At 46.8% G+C, this 22,617-nt stretch overlaps 1 protein-coding gene and 1 long non-coding RNA gene across 4 annotated transcripts in view; one reads left to right on the forward strand and one right to left on the reverse strand.

Annotated features, from left to right (window-relative positions):
• Positions 1–22,617, reverse strand: part of LOC127051114 (uncharacterized) — a 70,703-nt gene that overhangs the window by 45,845 nt on the left and 2,241 nt on the right. The gene's annotated exons all lie outside the window — the stretch shown is intronic.
• Positions 1–22,617, forward strand: part of EPS8L2 (EPS8 like 2) — a 134,701-nt gene that overhangs the window by 41,730 nt on the left and 70,354 nt on the right. For all 3 annotated transcript variants that reach the window (XM_050952855.1, XM_050952853.1, XM_050952852.1), the window contains exons 2-3: positions 12,685–12,749; positions 14,484–14,539. In XM_050952855.1, coding sequence (XP_050808812.1) covers positions 12,706–12,749; positions 14,484–14,539 — 100 coding nt within the window. In that variant the 5' untranslated portion in view covers positions 12,685–12,705. The remainder of the gene's footprint in view (positions 1–12,684; positions 12,750–14,483; positions 14,540–22,617) is intronic.

The raw sequence follows: 22,617 nt of genomic DNA on the forward strand, positions 1-22,617 counted from the left end.
TTTCCCCAGACATTTATAGATCAGCAGTGCTGACGGGAACGTGCATGCAGCCAGTTCTGTCATGTTCTTGAGGACAGATTCATCTTCTGGCAGGAATATTCTTTTGTTAGTAGTAGTAGTAGTAGTATACACTATTATTTTGGTCTCTTCACCAGCTTTGGGCTCAAACCTGTGAGCTGCTGAGGGCCTTCAACTCCCATTGACCTCACTGGGCAGTGAGAGCTTCCAGCACTCTGCAGGAATGGACTCGAGCTATATCTATCTAGATTAAGTGTGGCTTGCAGGTTGACAAGGGAGGGGAAATAGAACTCCTTCCAAGCGCTTTGTGAATTTCATGTAAAGATTCTGCAAATACTGGCATGTTCTGAGCACTGGTGGTGCTCTTTGGCATCAGTTTATGTTTTGAATGCATTAACAGTAGCTTGCAAGATCAGGCTTTAGTCTCTAACCCCTTCTGTTGATCCACGTTAAGGAGGGCAGCCACAGAGGCAGTCCCTGTCTGAGCTCTAATCCAATCTGGCAGCGACCTCGCAGTCCCTCCCCCAAGGGAGCAATCCATGCCAAACCCAGCCCCAGGAGAAACACATGGGTGGTTTACTTTCAATGCTGGGAAGTTCACTCCACCTAAGCCTTTTCTCAGGAAACTTTTTTTTTTTATTTTAGTACAAATCCTGAGTTTATTATTGTTTCTGAGGAGCTTAGAAAACAGAGGGTATTGGGTTCTTTGGAGAATTCTTCAGCTCTGGTAGCATAATAGTAGCATAACAATGTAGGTTAACTGTGGAAGAGAGACATTTTGGGGGCTGATCTACCCTACCATGTGCAGTCAAGGGGAGACCAGCCTTGGTTTCTGATCCGACTCACACTCTGCAGTCAGTGGGAAGATCTGATGTGGGAGGGCTGAGGAGGCTCCTGTTGGAGGTGTCAGTGCTGAGCACTACTGGGCAGCAGAGCCCAGGGAAGTGAGTGTGATGGGGTGGGACAAGGAGCTGCTCCAGTCCTGTGAAGATGGACTGATCCTTGGAGGAGGGGGAGATATTTAATATGGGACAAACCTGGACCATCACAGAGTCTTGATCCTCTACTGTCACCCTATCAAATACAGTCCACTATCTTGCTCCTGGTTCTGAGCTGCAAGGGAGCAGCCCCAGGAGGGAGCTGGGTGGGGTTCTGAGGACTGTCAGTATGAAAGGAATGGTCAGTATGAAAGGAACGCTCCCTGCATTCAGACTAGACACCCAGAGACGTCTCCTCCCCAGCCTTAGGGTTCTTTCGGACACACCTGTCCCATTCTGAAATCCAGAGCACTGTGGTGGCTGCCAGTGACTGCGGTCACCTCCCCACGACGAAGGAATATTTTTAGCTGTGTGTTTATCTGCTGTAGAATCTCTGAAATGTGAAATATTTAATTTGGAGAACAGGGAGTGTTTGTTTCAGGTTCCTAGCTGGACCCACTCACTCCTCTAGTTGCATCCAAGTGCCACACACACAGGCTGGCTATACTCTCACACTCACCGAGGTGTGTTCTCACACAAGCAATAGGCCAAGATCTTCCAAAAACAAATAACAATTGTGAGTGCTTCAGTCTTTAGGTGTCCAGTTATAGACTCCTCACAGGGGCCTGATTTTCACAAGCTGGAGGTGTGACACTTCCTGAAAATCTGGACCCTTTCAGGCAGTTCAAGTTGGGTGCCTCACAATTGAGGCACACCAAATTACTAGCCCCTTAAACAGGTTTGCCAGTCTTCCCCTCATGTGAAAGCAGGAGCCATCAGCACCACTTTTTAAAAAAAATCCATCCAAAATGAGCACCGACCCCCACAGATCTGCTCATGAGAAAAACAAACAAAATTTGAGGGGGCACATTTTGGAAAACAGTTTTTGAAAAACTTGACCGTAATGTTGCAGAGAAGATTTACAACAACAACAATGAAAAGATTGAAGCACATTTGCTTCTTTGCCCAAAGGCCAACACCTGAGTGCTGGGTGCTGGTCTCCCTTGCAGCTGCTGACTTCCCTTCCAACTAAAACAAGACAGACCTTTCTTGAATGTTGTGACGAAGTGGGAATGTTCTTGATGTGTTCTTTGAATACTGAGTGGGGACTATTGACCTGGGAAGGTTGCAGGGGAGTTTTGCTGGGACTGTCTGCATTGGGGAAGGGGGGATATCTGAGCATGTAACATGAGAACCCAGGAGCGGGGTTGGAGGCCAGGTAACACCTCTGCCCGGAAATTGGACAAAGGACACAAAGGCTGAGGGAGAAGCCAGGGGGAGGCTGAGTGAGATGGCTGGAGGGAATTTCAGTGCAGAGCTGGCTGGGAAATGGAGAGGGACGCCTCAATGGGGCTTGGGCTTCCCAACAGGGCTGTGGCCTCCCTGGGGCCCCCAGACTGACCTAACTAAAGGGGGTCCTGTTGTCTGTACTGGCAAGACCTGTTTTGGACTGTGTTCCTGTTGTCTAAATAAACCTTTTGTTTTACTGGCTGGCTGAGAGTCACAGTGAATCGCAGGAAGCCGGGGGTACAGGGCCTTGTCTCCTCCACACTCCGTGACAAATGTGAATCATTTTCTTCTTCATTTGTTTTTTGTTTAGACAGATGGATTTTTTGGTGGTGGGTAACAGAGCCCTTCACTTCTTGTTCACATATTCAAATCCAGCTTAGGTTGGTAATGGCAGAAATTTATTACCATCACATGGCTGTTAGCGTGTGTGAAATAAACCAGTGATCTCAGACCAGTACCTAGTGTATTGGTCTCAATGTCACAGAAACCACAGTGCAGTTGGCACTAACAGGCACTCTCGTTGGCAAACCCAGCAGAGCCATGATGGGGAAACAGTGGAAGATGGTTCTATCATGAAGGCATTAGATGGAGGCTCAGGAGAGTTGGGTTCAATTCCTGGCTCTGCAATGAACTCCCTGTGTGACTTGGCAAGTCACTCAATGCCTCATCCCTCCCCACTCGTAAAACAAGGCTAATACTTCCCCCAGGAGTGCTGTGAGGATGAACGCATTAACGTTTTCCAGGAGCCCAGTAGTGGGGCAGGGGGGATGTAATAGGCCATGGAAGATGGGACAACACTCTTGCCTCTGGAGATGGACAGCCCTGGCTGTGGTAGATGTGTGCTGGTACAGCACCGTAGGGCAGCTTGTACAGCTGCTAGCTGTGCTGTAACTGTTCTTGTGGGCACAGGCAGATTTAGGCATCATTTAGGCACTTTCCCCAGTGCTACATATGCTTCCAAAACTGTCCAGCGGCATGAACAGATGGAGCTTTGTTATCCTGGGCACTTCAAGAGATAACATCATGTGATCAACAGCTAAAGATTCTAACTGGAGCCTGGTGTTATTTGCTCAGGCTTTCCCTAATCTAGCATTCTTGTGTGATCCTTTCTATCGGCCCTGACCACAAGTGTGGCCACCAAAGGCAGAGTAAGGTTAGACTCGCCCCATGCGTGGGCCCCCAAGGGCAGCATTTCTGTCACAAACATCTCATCATCGCCAACTCTTTTCCACTAATAACATTTGGTCCTTGTGCAGGGTCTCCTCTCTCCGAGGATCAGGAAGTATTTCCTATGAATTCATTAATTATGCCTGACAGCATCCATGGAAGGTGCCAGCCCTGCTCTCACTGCCCAGACCTCTCTCCTGCCTGTGTCCATTATCTCCTTTGCCCACTTTGAAGGAAGAGAGGGAGGGAACTTGGCATTGACGGCAATATGAGAGCTGGCCCACATCATGCCAGGCTCCCTTCACTCCTGCTGACACCCACAGGTTCTATTTCAGCTAGAGTGATCACATGGCAGTGGCTAACATGCTAAAGCTCCTCCCCCAACTAGGATTCTGTTCAGATTTCCATTACATTTCAGTCCCACCCTTTGGTGAGACTTTAGAAAATGCATCATCTCTTAGGGACAATTCAACATTTCCTGGACCAGAAAATACGCAAAGAAGGGCTTCAGACAGCTGACTTAATTAACCCCTTTCTGTGCTTGCTCCAGTTAACCCAGCCCATACTGAATATGATATGCCAGCTCCACGTAGGAAAACATGATCCGCCCCTCGGGGCTGATCCATCAGATAGGCGCCATCATGCCAGTCACACAGACAGACGTTTCAGTTCCAAGGCTGATGAAGACAAGGACATGGTCTGTTGGCAGCGAAAGGGTTGAACTCCAATGTGAAGCTCTCAGCATTACTCCTTAGCTAGTTCACATTTTGGAGATAGGAGTTTTGCTTCAGTCCTAGCAGCAATCAACTCTTTACATTAGGGTAGTGTGGACTAGTGGATACGGCACTGAACTGGGACCCAGGAGACCTCAGCTCCACTGCTGACCTGCTGGGTGATCTGGGACAAGTCACTTCACCCATCTGCCTTGTCTATTTAGGTTGTAAGCTCTTTGGGGCAGAGACTATGTGTGTACAGAGATTAGCCCAAAGGGACCCTAATCTCTGCGGGTGCCTCTGAACACAACTGTTATCCAAATAACGAATAGGAATTAAGATATGTATTCAAATGTTGCAGCTTTGGCCAATCTACAGCAGATCTGTAGGTTTTGTAGCCATTTTTAATCAACGGATTCACTTCCTGCCAACCCTTTTCTATTGTAGGACTATACGGGAAGTGGCATTAGCCTGCTTGGTTGGAGTGGCTTCATCTCATGTCCCAATAACATGGCTACATATTCAGTTCAATTTCATTTGACTGTTTGCTCTGCTTATGATGAGTCTTTTTTTAGGGAGGCCTTCCCATCTGAGCTATATAGGGATATTCCTATTTAGAGAGATACTACCCTAGACAGCAATACTATGCCAGGCAGTATGACCTCCAATGACTAGAGCACTCAGGAAACCTGCATTCTGTTCCTAGCTCTGCCACTGGCCTGTCTGTGACCAAAAACAAATCATTCTCTGTGCCTCTGTTTCCCCATCTGTCAAATGGGAGTGGATGATACTGATATGGCGAACTGGAAATGTTTTTAATGTTTTCTCTGAATACTGTGTTGGTGCCTCAGTGTCCCCTATGCAGTTCTTAAGTATCTAAGTGGTGGAATCAGGGTGTGAGATTGCTACAGAGCAAAGGGCCAGTGCACCTAAATTCCTGGCACTCTGTCTCCTAGCAACTGATGGCCTGGGCCCCTTCTCTGCAAAGGTGACAACTGAAGGTGTCAGAGACAAAAAGGTCAGGTGACCTCCTGGCCCGGGAAAGGAACTGATCAGAGGAGGAGGGGCTGGAGGGGGTTAGCAGTCTGGGACTGGCTGGGGACGAGGAGTGAAGTGCAGACGTGGGGGTCTGGCTCACTGCCCCCCAGAATGGACCCAGCCGAGGGGTCCAGTTCGCGGTACCTAGAAGCTCTGTTTTAGACCGTGTTCCTGTCATCGAATAAACCTCTGTTTTACTGGCTGGCTGAGAGTCACGTCTGACTGCAAAGTCGGGGTGCAGGTCCCTGTGGCTTCCCCAGGACCCCGCTGGGGCGGGCTCGCTGTGCGAAGCGCACGGAGGGGCATATGCTGAATGCTCCAAGGAGAGACCCAGGAGGTGAAGACATGTGAGCTTCTTGCCCTGAAACAGTCTGCTCCAAGGGAGAGGAGGCTCCCCAAAATCCTGACTGGCTTTGTGGGGAGCAGTTCCAGACCATCGCCCAGGAACTCCGTGACAACTGACTAGTGCCATGTGGAGGACAGAACTCAATTTCATGAAGGCTTTTGAGATTTTGAAATTTGGCTTCCTTGCAAATCAGAATGAAAAACCAAAAATGACAAAGTTTTCCAGGAAAGAAAATTCCAAACAAAACTGATTATGGGTCAATCAAAGGCTTTCATTTTGAAAAGACTGAAATGTGTTGTTTAAGTTTTGACTTTAACTGAGTATTAGAACACAAAATTTCAAAATAAAAAGTAATTTCAAAACGAAAAATCACTTCATTCCAAAGAGGTTGAAATGGGGCGTTTCAACATTGTCAGAACTTTTTATTCCAGTTTTCTTCAGAAAGGAAATTCCAGCAAAATCAACCCAATTTCATGAAGCATTTCGATTGAGTTGGAACTGAATATTTTGATGGAATATGCTTCTGTAGAAGTTTCTCCGTCCAGCTCTAATATGTGCCCCCTTTACAAAGCACTTTGAGATGAAAAGCACTATATAAGAATGAGGTGTTATTACTATTCCTATACGCTACACCAGCATTGCTCTGCCTTTCCAGGTTGGCAAGCGTTTATCTGAAGTCAAAATTTTTCACGACCCTCTCACATTTATTATAAAAGTAAGAATAAAAAAGTATCAATATTCAATGCCTCGCAATGCCCATGATTGCCTTTTGTGATCCCACCCTCTTGGCAGTCACAATTCATGGGCTTTGAAAAACACTGCCCTACACCATCAGATAAATCACCCTGGAATAGTTCACCAAAACAGAATAATAGAATCACAGAAATGTAGGGTTGGAGGGGACCTCAAGAAGTCATCTAATCCAGTGGTTCTCAAACAGTGGCTTGGGACTCCAAAGTGGATCACAACCCTGTTTTAATGGGGTCGTCAGAGCTGGCATTAGAATTGCTGGCATTAGAATTGGGGGCCTGTAACCTGAGCCCCAAGCCCAAGGCCAAGCCCCACCGCTTCAGCCTTGGGTGGTGGGTCTCAGGTTACAGCCCCCAAACTGGGGCTGAAGCCCTTGGGCTTTGGTCCCCCACTCCTGGGGTTGTGTAGTAATTTTTGTTGTCAGAAGGGGGTCGCAGTGCAATGAAACTAATCCATCACCTTGTCCTGAGTCAGAATTCAATATACCTAGACCATTTATGACAGGTATTTGTCTAAACTGTTCTTAAAAACCTCCAAAGACAGTAATTGTGCAACCTCTGTAGGAACCAATTCCAGTGCTTAACTACCTGTATAGTTAGAACTTTTCCCCTAATATCTAACCTAAATCTCCACTTCTGCAAACTAAGACAGGAGACACAGAGAACAATTGATCTCTCTCCTCTGTATGACAACCTTTTACATATTTGAAGTTATGTCTCCCCTCAGTCTTCTTTTCTCAAGACTAAGCATGCTCAATTCTTTCAACCTTTCCTGACATTCATGTCTTCTGAGGGTATGTCTACATCTACAATTTTGCAGCGCTGGTTGTTACAGCTGTATTAGTACAGCTGTATAGGGCCAGCGCTGCAGAGTGGCCACACTTACAGCAACCAGCGCTGCAAGTGGTGTTAGATGTGGCCACACTGCAGCGCTGTTGGGCGGCTTCAAGGGGGGTTCAGGGAACGCGAGAGCAAACCGGGGAAGGAGACCAGCTTCACCGCGGTTTGCTCTCGCGTTCCCCGAACCCCCCTGCAAACCGCAGGGAAGGAGACCTGCTTGCACGGGGGTTCGGGGAACGCGAGAGCAAACCGGGGAAGGAGACCAGCTTCGCCGCGGTTTGCTCTCGCGTTCCCCGAACCCCCCTGCAAACCGCAGGGAAGACCTGCTTGCTCGGGGGTTCGGGGAACGCGAGAGCAAACCGGGGAAGGAGACCAGCTTCGCCGCGGTTTGCTATCGCGTTCCCCAAACCCCCCTGCAAACCGCAGGGAAGACCTGCTTGCTCGGGGGTTCGGGGAACGCGAGAGCAAACCGGGGAAGGAGACCAGCTTCGCCGCGGTTTGCTCTCGCGTTCCCCAAACCACCCTGCAAACCGCAGGAAAGGAGACCTGCTTGCTCGGGGTTCGGGGAACGCGAGAGCAAACCGGGGAAGGAGACCAGCTTGATTACCAGAGGCTTCCTCAGGTATGCTGGGATACCTGCTTATTCCACGGAGGTCAAGAAAAGCGCTGGTAAGTGTCTACACTTGATTACCAGCGCTGGATCCTCTACACCCGAGACAAAACGGGAGTACGGCCAGCGCTGCAAACAGGGAGTTGCAGCGCTGGTGATGCCCTGCAGATGTGTACACCTCCTAAGTTGCAGCGCTGTAACCCCCTCACCAGCGCTGCAACTTTGTGATGTAGACAGAATCTTCTATCATATTTGTTCTCCTCTGGACTCTCTCTAGTTTGTTCACATCTGTCTAAAAGCATGGGGCCCAAAACTGGACTCCAGCTGAGACCTCACCAGTGCTGAGCAGAGCGGGACCCCGCTCATGTCTTACATATGACACTCCCACTAATACATCCCAAAGTGATAGTTGCCTTTTAAGCAACAGCATCACACTATCAACTCAGTGATCCACTATAACCGCCAAATCCTGCAGTACTGCTGCCTAGCCACTTATTTCCGATTTTGTATTTGTGCATTTGATTTTTTCTAAGTGTAGTACTTTGCACTTGTCTTTGTTGAATTTCGTCTTGTTCATGTCTGACCAATTCTCCAGTATAACATGATTATTTTGAATTACAATCCTGCCCTTCAAAGTGCTTGCAAACCCTTCCAGCTTGGTGGCATCTACAAATTTTATAAGTATACTCTCCCCAGCCCCATCCTCCAAATTATTAATGAAAATATTGAATAGTACTGGTCCCAAGACAGACCACTGTGGGACCCAACTAGATATATCCCTGTTTGACAGCAAACCATTGATAACTACTTTTTTAGTGCAGTTTTGCAACCAGCTGTGCACCCATCTAATAGTAATTTCATCTAGACCTGATTTCCCTAGTTTGCTTAAAGAATATAATGTGTCAAAAGCCTTACTAGAGTCCAGAGTCACATCTACTGCTACTTTAAATACTGATTTAAACAAAGGCAAATTTCCTACTGAGGGGGATGAGAAACGGAAGGTCTGAGGAGGAAACAACAGAAGCAAATAGTGGCAGAGACAAAGCGATCCGGATACACAATGTTCTAATAATCATATTACTAAATTTGCCTCTTGTTTCTTTTTAAAATGCACACACCCAGCGCCCCATGAAATATGTAGCAAACAACCGCACCCATTAGGAAGATAAAGAGAGATTTCAGGAATTCTTTCATCAGGAAAGCATGAGTGAGAAACAAAGTGAAAGCAAGCAAAACTCAGAGCAAGAGCTGGAGGCTGCACCAGTACTGGAGGCTTTGGAGATGCCCTCCAGAGAGGAAAGAACACAAGGGGAATGGGGGGAGGGCTTGATCACAGGCCCCAGTGCTCACACATTTTCTTTGGTCCATGTCTATATTCAAAGCTGAAAGAGTTTAACTGTAAATCTATTTAAAACCCCCTGACATTCGGTTTATCGCAATTTAGCTCAATAATAATCATACCACCCCCTAACTCTTGCATAGTGCTTTTCACCTACAGATAAGGAATTCAGTTTAACTGATATAAGCCAGGTTTAAAATCAAATTCAGAGTGTTCACAAAAGAAGATTTTGCCTAGATTTAACTAACTTGGTTAGACATCACACCCTCAGTTACATATAGACAAGACCTATTGGTGAGAAGTATTAGCAGCATAATCACATGAGACTTCATCATAATGAAATAGTTCGGGGGTGGGAAATCAGGCAAGGGTTAAATACTACTAATAAATAATAGTAATAATGCTGCATTAAATGAGAGGGATGGAAGTACTGAAACACATGCCTGCTAGCTCCCTGGGCTCTTTGCGTGTTTCCTGTTTTGTGTTCTTTTAGACTGCAAGCTCATTGGGCGGAGGGCTCTCTCTCAGTGTACCTAGCACTGGGGCTATTGGCAGCTACCACAATATAAATTATTATAATAATAGATAGATTCATAGATTCCAAGGCCAGAATAGACCACTATGATCATCTAGTTTGCCCTCCTGTGTAACACAGGCCTTCCCCAAAATGATTCCTAGAGCGTATCTTTTAGAAAAACATCTAGTCTTGATTTAACAATTGTCAGTGATGGAGAAACCACCATGACCCTTGGTAAATTGTTCCAATGGTTAATTACTCTCACTGTTAAAAATTGACATCGTATATCTAGTCCAAATTTGTCTAGCTTCAACTTCTAGCCATTGGATCGCCGCTGTCTGCCAGATTGAAGAGCCCATTATTAAATATTTGTTCCCCATATAAATACTTATAGACTGTAAACAAGCCACCCCTTCATCTTCTTTGTTAATTTAAATAGATCAAACTCCTTGAGTCTATTAGTGTAAGGCATGCTTTCTAATTCTCTAATCATTCCTGTGGCTCTTTTCTGAACTGTCTCCAATTTATCAACATCCTTCTTGATTTGTAGGCACCACCAGAGCTGGAGATAGTATTCCACCAGCCCTCACACCAGTGTCAAAGACAGAGGGAAAATAACCTCTCTACTCCTACTCGAGATTCCCCTGTTTATGCATTTTAGGATCGTATTAGCATTTTTGGCCCCAGATATACTTTGGGAGCTCATGCTTAGTTGATCCTGATCCCTATATAGATACAGGGAATCATTCAACAACTAGCGAAGTCACTTCCGGGGTGGAATGTGGCACGATGATCTGTATTAATTAACCTAATATAACACCAGCTCTCCTGTCCATCTGCAGGGACTGACCCTCGGACCTTGGCTCTAAAAAGCAGGAGCCCTGACTGCTCGAATTACAGGAGCTTGTGCGGTTTGAGTGGTGTTGCACTCTCATTAGCCACTAGAGGGAGACAAAGCATCACTCCATATTAGCGTGGGTTACACCCACAAATACCTGAGCGTGGCTCGGCACCTGGTATGCTGTGACTGCTGCTTAGTACACTCGTCATTATTCTCACTGTCACCTCATGCTCCCCATGTCTGCTTGTTGAATCCACCTGTTGCCTCTCATCACACAGTTAGAGTGTAAGCTCTTTCAGGCATAGATTAGTGCACGTGTGTGTGTGTGTACACACAGTACCTAGCACAATGGGACCCTGATTCCTGATGGGCAGCCCAAGCCTTCCACTGACTTCAGTGAGTTCTGGATCAGGCCCTTAGCATGTGCCACTCATTCTACCGTAACTGCACTCTGTTACTGAAGTGGCTGTCACAGCATGACAACTCACCTTTAAGAAAGTCAGTGGCATCTTTCTACTCTAGATAAATGCAGGGAATTTACATGTGACACTCCCATTGAAATGCCAGCAATGGCTATGCATGTGAATCCCACACTCGGCCAGATGAAACTTTATGAAGCCTTCATGTGTGCATGGAGCTTACAGCAAGTTAGGGTTGCCAATTTTGGTTGGACGTATTCCTGGAGGTTTCATCACACGACATAATCTTTAATGAAAGATGAATCCTTAATTGCTGGAGATTCCAGGCCAATCCTGGAGAGTTGGCAACCTTAACAGCAAGTTTTAATAGGTGGCAGATGGCTCTGACTTCCTTTGAGGCTCCTGCTAGACCATTATGCAGGATGAATTCTTTGGCTGTTCTCCTGGGTGCAATGGCTTATTCCCCTGGTGCTCCACTGTTATCAACCATGAGTTAAAAATCATTTCATTTTATGGCTTGTCCAGATTCAGTAGAACTCCACATAGCTTCTCTCTGGGAGCTTGTATAAAGCTCTGCCATACCTCCACAATAATGGATTTTCTGATGGGGCAGCATGCAGGGGCTGCTACCTCAGAAACCAGATGGGATGTGATTGAATCTAGCCCTATAATGGGAGGAGAAAGGGAGGTAGATCTCACAGCATTGCGCTTTCTGAGAGAATTTATGAAGCAACACAAGTGCTACAGTTGTCAAGGTGACCCCTCTGTCAGTCAGCTCCCCCATTAGAGCTTTCTGTTCTAGGATCCTGGAGGTAAACTGCCAACTCCCTGGGCCAAATCCTGCTCTCATTTATGCCCACGCAACACTTTGGACTTCAGAGAGGTTGCATTAAGTTGCGACCATGGTGCAGTGGTTTCAGGGGAGGTATGAACTGCACATAAAACAGCCCTAAAATGAACAGAAGACAGGGGAGGGATAGTTCAGTGGTTTGAGCACTGGCCTACTAAACTCAGGGTTGTGAGCTCAGCCCTGGAGGGGGCCACTTAGGGATCTGGGGCAAAATCAGTACTTGGTCCTGCTAGTGATGGCAGGGGCTGAACTCAATGACCTTTCGGGGTCCCTTCCCATTCTATGAGATAGATATATCTCCGTATATTATTATAAACTGGGGTTTATAGAGCACAGCCCATTCTCCAGCAACCCTAAAGCACTGCACAAAGAGATCCATCAGATATCAGCAGTGTGGAGATTGTAAAGAGACAGCAACTGCCCTTGTGAGCTCAGCAGCAATTCACGCATACACAGCCTCAGGCACTGGAACTGGCTTTAAAAGGCTTTACCTTCTACCTGGGCAGAGATGAGCAGAGGGAACCTTGGATTAATCTGTCATCTAAATGACAGACCTCTAACACTGCAGCAGCCTTTAATGATACCGTGCTGTAATGCCAGCAGCAAGTCATAAAACAACAACAAAGAACAAACTGAAAGCATTAGGTTAGGAATGGGCCTACAACCTGCTGTGGAATTTGAATCCAGGACTTTTGTCGGTGTGTGTGCACACATTAGGTGTTCTATATAGGGAGATATAGCAATACAAACAGATGTGGGGTGGGGAGAGGTTATGGAAGCACATTAGGTGCATCTAAATACTATTGTCTGCACACACTATTGACTGTGGGCACAGAATCAAAGGCTAGAGCCCCAGATGCCGAACGAAGTCTGATTGTGAAGTGTGGTTCACACCCAGGCAAATATTTCATCAGGTCAAACAAGTGGAATGCGGAATGTGCTAACTGCAACTCCTTTGTTTCTGTTACAGTTTAATGTCTTTGACAGCAACATGAGTCTCAAAGGATCTACCAGCAGCCAGCCTGGCTCTGCAAAGTAAGAACCTGAATGACAAAGTTTGGCTGAATGGCTCATCCCCAGGAACTGCAATATATTATTACCTGCCACCACAAACACATTTCCTTCCACTCCTGGTTCTCCCCTAAGAGAGGGACTCCACTTTCTCCTGCTCACTTACTTGGGTCTCCCCAGCTAGGGCCAGGGAAGATTCCACCTTGCCATGTCCCAATGCAGTCTAAACCAAACATGCTCACGCATGCCATCATGCATCAAGGCTTTCCCAAAAAGCGCCATGTGGTTTGATCGACATTCTAGAGGGAAGAGAAACCTATGTCTGGTTGCCCTGTTTCTGTAGTGCTAGGGTTCGTTCAGGTGCCCACAATCTCTATGGGGCAGATTCAAATTATACTCTGCCTGGATCTACAAAATCTCTCCCTTCTCTCCCTGAAAGCTTCAGCCAACACTGGACAGCAGGGTGCATGTGGCAGTACACTACACAACTTTGAGCTGCTGCCTGCCCCAGGAGGGGGGAACCAGGACACAGCTCACTATCCTGGCTGGCCTCATTGCTATAGCATCCCCTGGCATCAGGACGTGGCATTGCAGGGTACTTTGCTGCTTATGCCCCCTGTCGACCACCTGTGCTGGCCTCATGATGGCCTGTTGCTGTTTGGATTTTGTCTGGCCAAAACCTCTCAAGTTCAGCCCCTTTCCAGGGTAACAGAAATCCAACTGTAAGTCCAAATAAATACCCAGACTAATAGTTCTTCTGCCCCTCTCAGGCAACCTGGAAGTTCTCTGCCCCCCTGCACCTGGTCCCAGCAATTTCTCCTATTCTGCTTCCTCCCCGCCGCAGGTTTCCTCCACTGCGTCCCCTCCCTCAGGGATCTCCCTGCTCCTCACAGGCCCTACCTCATAATCCCCCACAGGAACCTGACCTGCTCCTTGAGTTGTGTCCTCCAGCCTAAGTTCCCCAGGCACTTCTGAGAAAGGGGACTCTCCTGGCTCCTCTCTGAATTGAGTTCACAGCTCTGTTTACATAGTCCTCTTCTGATCCTTCACAGCTGGGACCAGGCGTTATAATTAAGTCTCCATCACATTCAGCTGGGGAATAGCTGTTTGGTCACAGGCAAGGCTGAGCCCGGCTTGCCTTAAAGGGCCAGCCAGCCTGTGACAAACCCCTACAGACTAGAAGGGACCAACGGATGCTGGGAGAACAAGAAGAGAAAAATGGGTGAGAGTCAGTGGTGGAAGATCCATACATATGTTGTCTTAGGCAGAGGGTTCTCTGCCCTTTTTGGTCTGACCTGCCTGAAGGGAAAGCCAGTGGGCTACTCCTTGGAGTGAGCGAAACCTCAAACAGGAGTAGGTCAGATCCCCTCCCCTCACAAAAATTAGATCTCTCCAACAGACTATGCAAACATGATGGCATTCGAGCTTCCTGCAAGGCATCCTAGCTTGTTGCAATCGGAGGCGTCACTGGAGAATTGGTGTCAGTGACTGATACTCCTTCAGCTCACCAGGCAGGGTCCTGATAACTACCTCACTTACACACTAACGCAAGCTGATGTGAAAAACCCATTGCCATTTGCCATTAAGCTGGTTTGAAAAGCCCGTCGCCGTTTGCCATTCAAGCACTAGACCAGATCAACTGGTTACCCTCCATGTTGCTCAAATGAATCCAGTAAAAAACAAAAAAAAAACAAAAAAAAACAACCCACAACTTTTTGAGATTTATTGTTTATTTGCTCCTTTTCTTTCCTTTTGCAGCAGCAGCTTGGGCAAAGCAGATGGTGCTTCGAGAATGAGTGCAAAAGATTTATACGGTAAGTCACTGCCACTGATACACTAGGCTGCTGCTGAGATTTGCCTGAGTAAAGACTGCCAGGTTCAAATTGGTAGAAGGGAAAGCTGAAGGCATCGTTATTGCATGGCTTCCTCTTCGTATCTCATGGTAGGACAGTGTGGGGCGGTTGTGAGAGGAACTGACATGGACACGTCACAATTCACCTTTAAGGGGCTTCTCACTTTCCAACGAAGCATCCAGTAGAAGAAACTACTGCAGGCAGGATGCCAGACTAGACAAGCCATGGGTCTGTTCCAATACTGTTTCCTATACTTCTCCATGCTGAGGTGCTATGTGGCAGAAAACAGGCAGACGACATCTGTTTTCCTATACATCATGTTTACAGCAGGTTTTCATGACATGGTGGCAGAATGGCACATGTTCTTTCTGCACTAGTGGTCATGCCATTGCAACCACTTAATGCAGCCACTCTGATAGGGGCTGCCACCCCCATATTAATTTTGCTAGTGTTACAAGCCTGTGCAAAACAGACACACTTCCACAGGATCCCTAACGTTCTCTGGCTGATTTAGCCAGACAACCAGGTTCTCAAAAGTGCGAAGCTAAAAAAGATTGTTGTGAGCAGGTTAATGATTATGCTCATTAATTACTCAGTACACCATGAAAAGTCAACGCTCTCTGAAGCTTTCAAAGAGAGAGTTTACAAAGGGATCATTTTCTAGAGGGCAAGAAGAGTTTCAGATTAACATGCCGGGCCAGATCCTCAGCTGGTGTAAATTGACATAGCCACATTGAAGTCAATGGACCTACGTATAAAAGCATTGTATCAGAGCTAGTAATCATCAACATTACTCATGGATCTCAGCTGATTTACACTAGCTGAGGATCTGGTCCACACTATGTAGTGATTGCCTGAACAAGCAAGGGGAGGTGAGAAGAGAAATCTTCTCCTCCACACAGTTCAGCTAGGAGGATAAAAGCTCTTTAGTTTGGGGTACTCTAGTTGTGGTCTGGAAAGCCTTCTGTGTGTAGAATTCTCACTGACTTCATTAGCCGGATCCAGCCACAGGTACGCAACGTTAGTTTTGTGAGTGCAGTGTGATGGGTGCAGATATAAAAGCCAGAATAGAACAGAACAGGGCTTTTCTGATTTTGCTTTCCAGCTGCAAAATTACTAAACAACCTTGTGGAATTCTGGCAATTCTTCTGTTCTGGGTTTTTGTAGACTATCAAAGCGTTCCAGCAATTCAATGAGTTGCTCAGACTTGATTAGAAACTTGCCTTTGCCTACTGGTTGCCTGAGATATTTTCACTGTAAGGTGATCGTGGTCACAGGCGGGGTGCCTGGGATATTTGTCGCTCTAGAGTGACCTCCGTTGCAGACTGGTTGCCTGGAGATTTGTCACTGTAAAATGACCTCAACCTGGGACAGTGTCACCGTGAGTGACCTCCTTGGCTGAAGGGCTGAGTACTTAGCTTAGCGGATAAAGTGTTGAACAAAGTAATCATAAATAATTTAGATTAGCTGCAAGGGACCAATACACAGAAGTAAAGGGAGGAGATAATTTCAGTGCTATTTGCACCACTCACTGACTATTTGTGGCCTAATTTCTGTCTGGGGAGAAAATGCAGGGGTTATTCTATTGGTCACTTGTCTAGTGATTAAATAACATGTGCTTGAGTGGGGAAAAGAAGTGCTGATGCATTGGACTAGTTGGACCTTATTCTCATTTGTACTAAGGCCCCTTTACACAGTGTAAGGGGGCCATAGTGCCCCCGTTATGTTTTGTAACTCCTATGTTATTGTGTTTTTAATTGTATGTTGAAGGTACCCAGAGCTTGGCTAGGGGAGGGCAGTTTTTGGTGGTGCAAAGATTTCAGTCTAAAAGCTTTCTACAGTAAATACCTTGATCTTATTTTAGCCTCTTCTGAATACTGGTCAAAATAAAAATTAAACTGAAAGTTGAACATAATGTATTTTAAACATTTCATGTACTAAGGCCACTTTCCTTAAGGCAGATATCCACCAACCAGGGCCGGTGCAAGGATGTTTCGCGCCCTAGGCAAAACTTCCACTTTGCGCCCTCCCCCAGTGTCCCCGCCCTGAGGCACCCCCCTGCGGCAGCTTCTCCCCTCTGCCCTGAGGCGCCCCCCTTGCGGCAGCTCCCCACAGCCCACCCTCCACCCTGAGGCACCCCCCCGCCCCAGCTCAACCCTGCTCCGCGCAAGAGCACAAGCACCCCAAGCACGCCGTCGCTGCTTCACTTCTCCCACCTCCCAGCACCTAAGCTGATTGGCGCCGCAAGCCTGGGAGGCGGGAAAAGTGATGCAGCCACATCGTGCTCGGGGAGGAGGCGGGGCAGGGGTGAGCTGGGGTGGGGAGTTCCCCTGTGTGCCGCCCTCTACCACCTTACTTGCTGCAGGTAAGTCCCCTGACCCAACTCCCTCCGCCTAAATGCTGGCGGCGACCGGGGCGGCCAAAGATCTGGCCGCTGCAGTCGCTGCTGGAGAAAATGGCGCCCCCCTACCCCGCAAATCCTAGCACCAAATGGTTGCACCGGCCCTGCCACCAACCATGTGAATGCATCACAGAACTGAGACTTGTTATTAGGTAATCAACATGCGGATGTTAAAATACTGGCTTTATACCCTTCCATAGGGACACTGGCAGCACTAAAATAGCTTTACTGCCCACAACTGGAGATGGAAAATAAGTAGCCAGTGGTTTGGCAAACACTCCCAAAGCATCCATACTCTCTGTAAAACAAATTTGTTCTCAAAAACAAACGTCAATCACAACACTTCGGTGAAAAGTGCCTTGCTTTTTTGTGAAGCTGCCCCAAAAGCAATTAGGGTGACCAGATGCCCCGATTTTATAGGGACAGTCCCGATATTTGAGGCTTTTTCTTATATAGGCTCCTATTACCCCCCACCATCTGTCCCGATTTTTCACACTTGCTATCTGGTCACCCTAAAAGCAATTCTTGTTACAAATTCACTGACACTGAGAGGTTAAATGACAAGTACTGGCATCCCACAACAGGTCTGTGGCAGAGCTGGGAATAGGATCCAGGGCTCCGCCCTCCCAGCCCCCTGCTAGACTACACTGCTTGTATATGAATGAGGTAAGCCTTCTGTGTGCTCACTTTTCTGCCAAAAAACCCTCAGTGGTTGGACACCTACCTGTCTCTCCAGCTTTATTGACCCGTATAGGCAACACTTTATAAATGTCATTTAGGATGTCAGAGGCGCTGTACCAAAGTAAATAGAGTACTAAACTCAGACTTGGGAGACCTAGATGCTATTTGTAGCTTGGCCAGCAGCCTGCTAGATCATCTTGGGCAAATCACATTACTGCTCTGTGCCTCAGTTTCCCTGCCCGTGAAATGGGGATGATGACAATCACCTTCTTTGTAATTCACTTTTTAATAGTAAATCTCAAAACACTGTACAAAGGAGGCAAGTGTTGCATTAATCCTCTTTCTTTTTGCATTTAGTTACCTTCAATCTGATGGGGATTTAAATAGGCTGATTCTAATAGCACTAAGAGGAATTTCTCCCACACATCCATACTCAGACCCTATTCACTGACAAAATAACAATAATTATTAATAATAATAATAATGCAAAAAAAACCCAAACAAAATCCCGAGGTTAATGCAACATTAAATGTTAGAATGTAAGAACATAAGTATGGCCATACTGGGTCAGAACAAAGGTCCATCTAGCCCAGTATCCTGTCTACCGACAATGGACAGTGCCAGGTGCTTCAGAGGGAATGAACAGAACAGGTAATCATCAAGTGATCCATTCCAGTCACCTATTCTCAGCTTCTGTTGTAAAATCAAACACTCAAAAGTCAGGAAATTCTGAAAGTTACATTTTCTCCTACAATGTAAAGTTGGCCACCTGCTCATCCTGTCTGCCTAGTATGAATTCCTACACGTAAGTTTACACTTAACAGGAAGGATTAGGGTGACCAGATGTCCCGATTTTATAGGGACAGTCACGATTTTGGGGTCTTTTTCTTATATAGTCTCCTATTTCCCCCCACCCCCGTCCCGATTTTTCACACTTGCTGTCTGGTCATCCTAGGAAGGATAGGAAAAGAGAATACCACGGGCAGAATCACTGGTACAATCTGGCTGCTTTGCATCACCAGGCATCCAGAGTATACTAGCAAACCTGGCCCTGTATATGTGCCTTGTGTGTGAACAGTTTATGGTCAGCATCTCCTTCAGAATCAACTAGCATAGCCGTGCCATGATCAGATGAACGATCCCTCACCCAGTTTGCATGAACAGAGGGTGGATGGGTTGCTCCCAGCTGTTGGTGAGCTTACCTCCAGGTCATCATGGGTAACACAGAGTCATCACTCTTAAAGAGTAAAACACAGTCTCTCCTTTGCTCAGCCCCAAGTTCTGGAAGGGTCTCTGGCCACATTTTTAGAACGCACCTTGGCTACCCAGACAGCAGGTAGGAGGACAGGTAGCTATCATGTTGCTGCCTTATTCAACGCACAGGGCAGCCAGCTGACTAAATGTTAATGCCCACCATGAATAAATAAAGCTGCTTCTCTGCTTACTGGCTTCTGTTCTGAACCTAGATGAAAGGACATTGAGGGAAATCCATTGTATTCCTGGCAATCCCTAGAGAAAGGCTGGGAAGGAAGTACTTTAAAATAATGAGTAGTTTACACAACAGGCTTATTGCTGACTTTGTGGTTGCATTAGCCAGCAGCCTCCTACTGATCTAAATTGTTTTCAAGGCTTAATAAATAATACTGTACCCATTCAAGGGTCATGCACTGAACCCAGGGGAAAAAGGGACTGATCCTAAGATCCTAAGATAACTGAAACTAAGGGGGAGGGTCTCTCTATTGACTTCAGTGGGCTTTGAATCAGGCTGTAAGATAATAGTCTAGTCTATACAAGTACTTATACTGTGATCATCTAAGCACCTTCCAGTAGTACATTAAGCAGCATGACTCACATCAGTCACCCATTCCCGATTGTCTGTACACTATACTGATCTACTTGTGCCTAGGGAAGAACTAACTAATGCCTATAAAATGGAAGGGGGATTTCACAGCCTGTAACTGTGCTCATAGCAAGAAGTTTCTGTGCTGTCTTATCATGGAGTTCAAGCTTTGAGAGTGCTGAGCACTTTGCCTGCTGCAGATTAACCAGCTGATGAAACAGTTAACTTGAGGAGTGACAACCTGGCAGCCGTGATCACTCGATACCAAAAGCAGTTTGTAACTGAAGAAAGGTTTCTAGGCTGTAACAGAACACTGGGAAAGACAGGCCCAGTCATTCCCACCTGCCTGGCTTAGGCAAATGACACCATCTGCCTGGAGGTGCTTTGTTTCAGGCAGAGGTTCTCAACTTTTTTCTTTCCAAGGCCCCACCAACATGCTATAAAGCTCCACGGCCCACTTGTGCCACAACAACTGGTTTTCTGCAAATAAAACCCAGAGCTGGCATTAGGAGGTAGAATGCAGGGCAACTGCCCGGGGCCCCACAGCACAGGGGCCCCCTTGAAGCGAAGTTGCTCAGGCTTCAGCTTCAGCCCCGAGTGGCAGGGTTCATGGACCCCGGGCTTCAGCCCCTTGCAGTGGGGCTCCGGCTTTCTGCCCTGGGCCCCAGCGAATCCAACGCTGGCCCTGCTTGGTGGCCCCCCTGAAACCTGCTTGTGGGCCTCCAGGGGGCCCCAGACCCTTGGTTGAGAACCACTGGCTTAAGGCACAGGTTGATGTGCTGTAGCCAGGAGACTCTGAACAGAGGCAGACTGCACCCAATCTATAGTGATCCATTGGCAGCACAGTTTCCATGGAGAAGTGCCACTGTAGGATCCCTGGCACATAAGAGACCTCATGTCCTCATTGGCTGAGTGGAATGTACTACAGGTCAAAGATTAAATTACAACCCGACTGATCACAAGACTGGTTTCCACAGCTACACAGCCACTGTATTCAGAGCAAAGCTGATTTCAGTTATCCAACAGCCAGAGACCTTTGGGAGACTCGAGTTCAATATCTGAGCCTAGCAGATAGTTGCATGGGCTGGGAGCTCTGCAGAGGGAAGTGAGTGATCTGAATTGGAAAGAAGGTTTGGTTGAGTTGGGTGTGCATGAACTAAGGGTCAGCTCAACTCGTATTTTTCCCAAGCTGACATGCCTCTCCCTAGACAGAGCAGAGCGCAGCAAAGTGCTAGATAAGTGGTAGTTGTTGGTTCTCAAGAGCAGAACAAAATGTTTAATGGGATCATCAAGGTTGTGATTTTGCAATTTGCTGCCCACGTGCAGAGCCCTGTGCCCATGTGGAGCCCAGGAGTCTATTTGCATGGACCAGTTTTCAGGATCAGGGTTCTACTGAATAACTGCACAGTCCTAGAGTCATCATCTTTGTCCTCCCCCTACCCCAATTTTGACTGCTTTTTGCCCCTCACTTTGAGTGTGCCTACACTGCAATCTGCGGTGTGACTGCAGCACGGGTAGGTGTGCCCACTTCAGCACAGTCGAGCAACGTGAATACATATCCATGGTCCCTGGTGTGCTTGAACAGCCCACGCTGCTGCATCCACGCTGCTGCATCCACGCTGCTGGTTTTATCCATGCGAGTGCTGGTATGTCTACCCTGCTGCAGCCTCACTTTGGACTGCAGAGTAGACATACTCTTTGTGTCTTCTGTGAATTTATCTTGTACTCTCCTCTCTTGAGGAACCTAACATGCTATCAGACACTCGAAAATAATGACGTCAATTCCAGCTCTGTTATAAACATGGGGTGGGGACGAGAATCAGTGTTCAACTAACTGGTGGAACTGAACAAACAGGCCATAAAAGAAATGTCATTTTCTAACATCTAACAGGGGCTGATAAACAGCAGCATAAGTGAAAATAAAGGGCCCAGTTGATCCTCAGCTGGTATAAATTGGCACAGATCCATTGACATTGGTGATCTTACGTGCATTCACACCAGCCAAAGTTCTGGCTCCAAAAGCACAAAGCTCTAAAAATTGCCTTGAAACTATCTTTTTCATAAAGCTGGGTAGAAAATAGCCATTAGTTATTGATTAGTTAGCATGCTGGACAACAACGGGGTGATTATTCAGCATTAGTTACTGGTTATCTGCTGTATAGAACCATGGGCTTGTTAATTATTTTAGCTGAACTACATGTGACATTCACATGAATATAAATGGATACACTGCGACTGTGCTCATGAAATATTTCCTCTTCTCCGCCCCCCCCACCGACCCCCCAAAATTCCACATCTTTCACACTGGTTTAATATGTGTAGTTAACGTCTGCAATGTAAGACAAAGAGCATTGATGCAATAAACGGAGCTCAACCAACATTTGTGTTTAGTGGATTTAGGCCATGATTCAGGAAAACACCTAAGCACAAGCATAAGGCCATCCCAGTTCAGGATGTAACCGATACCATAACCAACACATGCACTACCTGAACTTAAGCTCATGCTTAAAAGTAAACCACATGCTTAAGCCCTCTCTTGAATTGGAATGCTTTTCTGAATCAAGGCCTTAATTTGGCTCCCAGTTTTGGGTCCCAGAGACCACCAAAGAGCAGACTTTGATAAGTTACTGCTATTCACATTAGCAAGAAATCTCTTCCCATCCCACAAAATGAATGCAGCACTCAAAAGTACACTGGCTATTAAGAGCCTTGGAGACTTAACCTAATTTCTCACTCCAGCTCATTTATCTCCTCGGGCCCCTTCTTTCCTGGTTATTTGCCCTGAATGGTGATGGGTGGGGAGGTGTCAGTGAAGTACATGCTTAAGTTTGCTTCCAATAGGTACAAGGAAGAGAAAAAAACATGTCTCTTTGTGACCGTACACTTATGAGAGGATTCATGCACTTTCTGTTTAGCAGTGTCTAGTGGGTAGAGCACTGAAAAGAGAATCAAGACTCAGAGTACAATCTGTACAGTGGGGGTGCTGAGAGCCATTGAACCAAACTGTAAACCTGTTATATAATGGAAACCACTTAAAGCCAGGGGTGTGGCAGCACCCCCAGTTTCAGCACCTAGGTCAAGATTCCAGGATTCAGTTTCCCTTTCTGTCACTGGACT

Source organism: Gopherus flavomarginatus, chromosome 5 (assembly GCF_025201925.1).
Source record: "Gopherus flavomarginatus isolate rGopFla2 chromosome 5, rGopFla2.mat.asm, whole genome shotgun sequence".
Taxonomy (NCBI): domain Eukaryota; kingdom Metazoa; phylum Chordata; order Testudines; family Testudinidae; genus Gopherus; species Gopherus flavomarginatus.